Raw genomic sequence first — 7,011 nt, forward strand, 5'->3', positions numbered from 1 at the left:
ATGCCATATGTTAAAACAAGATCTAGAGTGTGATTAAAGTGGTGGGCAAGAAATATATTATTACTGTAGATGTTCATGAATGTTTAAGCCTCGGAAAATGTGAGACCGTGTGTTAAAATGGCTGTAATTCCTAAATAGCTCATGTAAACCTTTTGTTAAAATCCTGAAGTTAGAGATCAAAATCTGCGCTTCAATCACGTTTTGATTGTATGAGTGAAAATCCACTGTGGTTGAATGCAGAGAACCTGACTGTATGGCAGAGAATTCACGTGAAACTGGGTTTTGCATTTTCGTTTCTAGTCAAACTCAAACCCAGATTGCAGTTTATGGCCAAACCGATTCCACAGGTCACTTTTTGAAACACTGGGAACACGTGGACAATCGCAAATAATTGTGGTTAATATGGGGGGAGCGTGAAAAATCTATCAGTAATCAATGGCAAGCCAAATGTGTCAGTCGTGATTCTGCTGATCACAATTACTGAAAATGGTGCAATCCAAACGTTACCATTCCTGATTTATGTCTGCATGGTTGTCTGAATCAGTTTTGCGCTTGGAGATATATTCTGATAAACAATCAGATAATGAGAAATCTTTAATTCTGCCATTGTGTACTCGAACCCACCACTGATTGTCTTCCGATGCAGTGGAGCACGCAGTGAAAACCAATTCAGGCTCCACTCACTCACGCTGTTCTTGTTGTTGTGTGCCCTGAGTGGAAATAAAGGAAACACAGGTGGATGTCCAGATTTCTGCGGGAGGCCGTTGTCCCTTCTATTGTTTGTCAAGTGAGAATTTCACATTTTTTTTCAGAGGAGGCGTAAGGCTTAGAGGCGTCTTTTTCACTGCTGAATTCAAGTCGAACTTTCACCATGACGTGTGTTTTCGCCCCAGTCCGCCAATGTAGGTAGAACTGTTCTTAATGACTCATGTGGTTAAATACAGGTCACACTGACTCACTGCACCATCTTGTGATGCAAACTGGGATTATACAAAAGTACAGGCAGGCTCTAGTTCAATTTCAGCTGATATCTATTCCACATGAAATGATGTTTTTCACATAAAGGCACAACAGCTGTTTGTTCAAACTGTAAAGCACTCATTTGTACACAAAGTACCATTATCCTTACCCTCGTTTCCCATTCATGATCTTTCCCCCCCCCTAAACATCTGTCTCCATCCTTCTGCTTTATGCAACTGCTGTCATGACCTATATAGTAAAGGCCACTGTGCTTGTGTGTGTTCTTGCCCGCTAGGCCTCCTGTGCGTGTTTGAGAATGTTTTGCTGAAGATCTCCTGTGTGCACATCCCTCGCAGGGCTCTCCGGTGTGTCTCGAGGTACAGGGTGACCCTGATGTGTCAGATCTGTTTAAAAAGAGCGCACTGGAGTGCTGGTGGACCACTGTGACTCAGTCCCTCTCACACACGCAGGAAACTTCCTCAGGGCCCTCCCTATGATCACTGTACCCCACACACCCACACAGCTGACATTTTTCCTCAGAGCTCATCAATAGTCTTCCTTTTTATAAGTGTAGCATGACACCGTTATAAAACCTGCAGGGCTCACCAAAGTTTCTCTCCAAAGTGTATGTGCATCTGTATCCGAGCCCATGTTTTCACAGCTACCCCGTGAAGTGCTGTACTGTGTATAAAGGCACAGAAGAAGCAAGCAGATTACCATGAGGGCAAAGCAGAGCTGGAGGACATCAACCTTCTGGAAGAAAGATTTCTTCCAAGAGTAAAAGGAGTATGCATGTTCCACAGGAAACAAGCAACTAGCAGAATGTGTTTATTAGAGTTTTAGAGATGCAATAATTTGTAAAATGCACAGTAACAGAATACAAAAGGCAGGGACAAAGAAACACACCATCTATAAACAGTATCTAACAGCCTCTGTTGGACTTTTGTTTTACAACTTTGAATTGTAATGATGTAAAAAGGATGAGAGTGATCGAGATTAAAAAAAAAAAAATCCACATTATGTGAAACATTTAAAATAATCACCTGCATATTTTAACCCATCGATACTTCAGCTAAGTGTTCCAGAAATCACATAAAAGGGATTCTTTTTGTGCAACACAGGTGTGAGCGACTATTTAAGTTAGATCACACCGGAACCTGAAAGCTACAACTTATACACAGGCTACCTTTAAACCTGAAAACTAAAATCTGACGATCAGCGCCAAGAACCTTTGGAAAGTAAGTACACCCACTCTAAATGAATGTTGTAAAACAATAAACCACTAAGAAGTACAGAGTGAATACTTTGTATACAACGTGCTATTACACAGTTGAGTCTTCAGGACTCCTGCTGAGGTCAGAGGGCAGTTAATGGCACACTACTGTAAATACATATTCTTCACAGGAACTCAACTTCAAGGTGTTTACACATGTTGATGAAGATCATCACCAACTCAGGTTGAGAAAACACAGCATCACAGCGTCCTCTGCTGTCAAAATAAATAAATCTTTACATTACGGGAATCCCACAGGTGAGAACATTAAAAGGAAGCGACGACGAGGAATTGCTCAGCGATGCTGGTAAGGCAACTGTTGACAGATTAATTTCTTTACATTAAATATATACAAGGTTGGATTCATGTAGAAGGAATGACGGAGCATCGTAAAGCACTTCATTTCTTGTACCTACAGATTATTCAGCACCACTTTGGTGCTCCTTACTATAAAAAACACGATCCCGCGAAGATTCTAAGCTGTGCATAAACAAGATATTGAAAAAGCGACTAACACATAATCTAAAACGTTATAAATACTGCTGGTTAATGTGCTGTATTCTGTAGCTCAGGATTTATTTTAAAAAAAAAAATCATCTACAAAGAGGATGCAGTGCCTGTGAGGATGGGAAGAAAAGATAAAGGAAAAAGAGAAAAAAATAATGCCTTTTTTGAGCACAAGATTCTCCTTGCTTTACTCCCTGAAGGTCTTCATATCCCCATGTAAACGCACTCTATGCACAGTGCTGCACATGTGCACAAAAGTGGCAAAAAGCACAAAAAAACCTCGGACTAAGGTTTTCCACAGCACCGGCCAATGTCCCGTGGACTAACATCATCCATCACCTGTCATTTTTCAGTCCAGTTTGGTCCCCTTGGAACAAACTCCAGTGAGAAAATCAGGTCACAGTGTCCTCTGATATCAACGTCACAAAAGCTACAATTACTTAATTTAAACTGCACACTGATCCGATGATTTGTTGAGCAAAGAGTACAGAACGTTTAAAAATATGACTCGGCTGCAAAATCAATGTCAAGCTTTTGATGTCTAAAACAAAAACCTGCAGACCACGCTGTGCTAGTGCCCAGGATTACTGGTCTTTTGTGTGCCCCCCCCCAAAAAAAAACCCAATATATATATATAAAGAAATAAAAGTTTGTCTCTTATGAGTCCAGTGGAAACATTAGGTGCAAATCAGGTTGGAATCGATTCTGGCCTCTTCAGGGAAACTGTGGTCTGACAAACTGTTTCTCTTCATTCACTTCATCTGTGCACGGAAAGCGGTGTGATCCTGTTGTCTGCTGAATTCTTTTCATTCCAGCACGTGTTCAAAGGAGGTGCAAGGCCATTATCCGCATACATTATAAGTGTTTTTCTCAGTGTCTGCCCCTCGGGAATGAAGTCGTCACTGGAATGTCTAGGGGACATCCGATGAGGCCGATGATCCAACCTTGAAAGAAAACATTCAGACAGTCAGCCTTTCATCAAAATAAAAGAAAACAAATATCACAAGCAGATCTTCTCATTCATAAACATCTGGTAAGACTTGTAGCTTCACTTAGTGAAACTAGCTTTCAGTGTTCTCCCTAAACCTAAAATTAGTTTCACAACATTTTTAAAAGTCCCCCAGGAGGTCAAGCTTAAAATTCTCATTCAGACCACAGATGTCTCGGAGCCATGGCAACCAGATATGAGGCTGCTCATGAAATGCGGACTCAATAAGCTCCGGTCAAGAGTACATATAAACACGGACATGCAGCCTGACCGATGAACCGAGGGATCGGCTTAAACTGAGAGACTTTAACTTTCACTCACACTTTATGATATCTCGATTTTCAGTCAGAAAAGTCCAAATATAAGAAACAGAAGCATGCTGTATCTCAGAAACTTGGCACAGAAAATACTCATAAGTAACTTAAACAATGATGTGTTATCAAAATGACAAATTCCACAGCTCAAAGCTGAGCCTGATTTAAATTTGGCCGCTCTTCCCTTCAAGATCGTCTCCTTATACGATCATCAGGAGTTCAACCACCAGACTGACCAGACTTTACACAAGCTATAATATATATCATAACATATATATATATATGCTATAACATTATGCTGATTATGCTATAATATCTGACATAGCATAATCAAACCATCTAGCAATGGAATACATCTTTAGGCCCATCTTTAGGAGTTTGCACCTATCACACCATATTAAAGCACTTTAGCTTTAATATGGTGTGATAGGTGTCATCTACTTTATCTCCACAAAAACTGAATTATGCATGACAAACTATGACAAACACCATCACATTGCCTAGCAACCTAAATTGCTAATTGACGGTAATGTAGCATCCCATGCACTAATAAAAATATTCAGAATACTTTGAGTACTGAGAGACTCGAGCACAACAACAAGTGAGGTTGATCAAATGCACAGAGACTATTGAATGCACAGGAGACACACAGTTCAGGGTGACCAAAATTAATATGCTACTAAAACAGAATTTGTGTGTGATAAAAAAACAAACAACAACAACAACCAAAAAACCCAAAAAACTCATGTGTATAAAATGGTCCTACCTTCCTTACTGAGACCATTATCGAAAATCTTTAAGGAACTGAAAGATAAGCATATTTTTGATGAACAATAAAACAGACAAAAATGTATTAACCTGAATTCAAATAGTGCCAAATCACAACAACAGTTGCCCCAAGGCGCTTTACATTGTCAGGTATAGACCCTACAATAATACAAATGGAAAAACTGTGTAGAAAGGGTTAAATGACTGCCAGAAGAGCCCATTTTATAGACAAACAGACACACACACAAACAAACACACACACAATCTGTGTACCAGATTTACTCTTTCACTTCACATCGAAAATTGGACATATCGACATGCAGTGAATCTCTTCTCAACTACTAACACACTCGCACTCTCTCTCTCATCCTCTGTGGTCCTATCACCACAGCAATCACGCCTCTTCTCACACTCCAACATCATGTCGATACACTGAACAGGCAGGAATCAATAGAAAATATGCGGCAGGCAACAACACAGCAACGCTGAAATCAGGCTATTGCCGGTGGAAGTTACAGCAGGCTGAGATGAATTTTTATGTGCTGCTGCAATCTGCAGCAAAATATTGAGCGGTTTGTGATAACAAGAAAAGAGCAGGAGGAGACAACTGCATCATCAGATTGTCGACGTTCTGTTCTGCACCAACGACTGAGCACAGGGCGGAGGGGTTTAGGATGGCTGCATGAACACAATATTGATGCTGCTAAGCAGGTCTGGTTCAGTGTCAGAGAGCTTAAAAATATAGTCCGGCGAACTAAGGTGATGTTTGTTCATGCCAAGAATACAATTCTGTGAGCTGATGAGACACCAGTGCTGTGAAAGTATAGTTTGCCTGCAAGCATGAGCTCTCTCTGAATGTGTTATTGTTTGTGTCTTTAGTGCTCTGAAGCAGGCTTTGGCAGAGCTTCACCAGGATAAGTCTGGCTCAATCAAAAAATAAAATAAAAAAATCGTCTAAGGCTCTGCACACAGTCTGGATTCTTAAAACATTTTTTTGTTTTGGTTGAACACAAATCATTTATCATCTTCGCAGCTCGTGAAACCACATGAGATTGCATTTCATAATATATTTAATTGATTAGTTTAATATTTTAAGAACCCAGATCCTGCAACGATTGTTAAATCACAGACAAATCATGAAACAGAGATTATTGATCCTGCACAGGTGAATCCCTCAAACTTTACTGAAAGGTTAACAAAGAGAAAAATTGAGCATGAAAAGTTCTGCCTCAGGAGACTGAACGCTTGATTTCATGCACAATCCGATGTATTCTATTCTGAATAGAAATCAGACTCGCAAAGTGCAAAATTGGTATAGGATGTGCGCAAATTTGCACTGCTCTTTGATTCGGCTCATGGTTGAGGGGTCTGGACCACCTGCGCAGCATCAAAGTCTCTGATTAACTGGGCAGCTTTGCAGTGAGCTGCCTGGTTCGTCCTAGATTACTCCCAGTGATTGGTAGATTGACTCACAGCAAGCTGGTCTTGGCTGAAAGCTGCAACGCTGTTCCGCATCTCATTCTCACTGCCACGCAGTGGTATCAGTGACACGTTACCATGACGTGTGTCTGGCAACTCACGACTCACGCGCTTGTGCTGGAGTCCATCCTGAGGCCACACGTTACCGTCGTACTTTACCAAGGAGGGGAAACCGAGAGGAGAGAAGACAGACATGTTACGATACTACAATATAATGCAATACTACTACACTGTGAGGAAGCTATTTAAATCATTTAACATGGTCCTGGTGAGGATTACTGATTTCAGTAGTGCTGTTTTATTTACTTTCTTTATTACAGTTTCTAAAACTTCTGCATCGCTGCTTGGTTTTTACAAGAAATTCACAGTTTTCACAAATAACAACAAAAGAAATAAAACAAATCATAACACATCTAAATGATTTATTACAAATTTTCCACCTCTCAGCAGGTGTTCAGGGAGGGACATACCTGAATACTGAGAAATGTAGCATACCACTCCCTCATTTCTGACTGGGTCTCACAGCAGAGATACCTGCAAATAAATAGAGGCAGATAAGTGAAGCAGACAGTGCGATAAAAATCAAACTGTGGGCTGAGTGTGTGTGTGTGTGTGTGTGTGTGTGTGGGGGGGGGGGGTCTTGGGAGACAAGCAAACAGTGAGGCAGAGATGAATTCGAGGACCAGGGGAAATTTGGAAGAAAAAAAAGAACAAGAACAAAG

General features: G+C 40.7%; 2 protein-coding genes across 5 annotated transcripts in view; one reads left to right on the forward strand and one right to left on the reverse strand.

Annotated features, from left to right (window-relative positions):
* Positions 1–7,011, forward strand: part of clpb (ClpB family mitochondrial disaggregase) — a 520,737-nt gene that overhangs the window by 385,309 nt on the left and 128,417 nt on the right. The window lies entirely within an intron of this gene.
* The window catches only part of arap1 (ArfGAP with RhoGAP domain, ankyrin repeat and PH domain 1), a 58,795-nt gene continuing 53,559 nt past the window's right edge, over positions 1,776–7,011 (reverse strand). The window contains exons 31-34 of one of the 4 annotated variants that reach the window (XM_005746910.2): positions 6,760–6,823; positions 6,398–6,442; positions 4,809–4,846; positions 1,776–3,684 (exon numbers count right to left, since the gene is read on the reverse strand). In XM_005746910.2, the coding sequence (XP_005746967.1) occupies positions 4,826–4,846; positions 6,398–6,442; positions 6,760–6,823 (130 nt within the window). In that variant the 3' untranslated portion in view covers positions 1,776–3,684; positions 4,809–4,825. Of the gene's footprint in view, positions 3,685–4,808; positions 6,443–6,759; positions 6,824–7,011 lie in introns of all 4 variants that reach the window. The other 3 variants (XM_005746909.2, XM_005746907.1, XM_013914298.1) reach the window with 3 other exon arrangements.

Source organism: Pundamilia nyererei, unplaced genomic scaffold, assembly GCF_000239375.1.
Source record: "Pundamilia nyererei isolate P.nyererei 1_Seehausen unplaced genomic scaffold, PunNye1.0 scaffold00185, whole genome shotgun sequence".
Classification (NCBI taxonomy): domain Eukaryota; kingdom Metazoa; phylum Chordata; class Actinopteri; order Cichliformes; family Cichlidae; genus Pundamilia; species Pundamilia nyererei.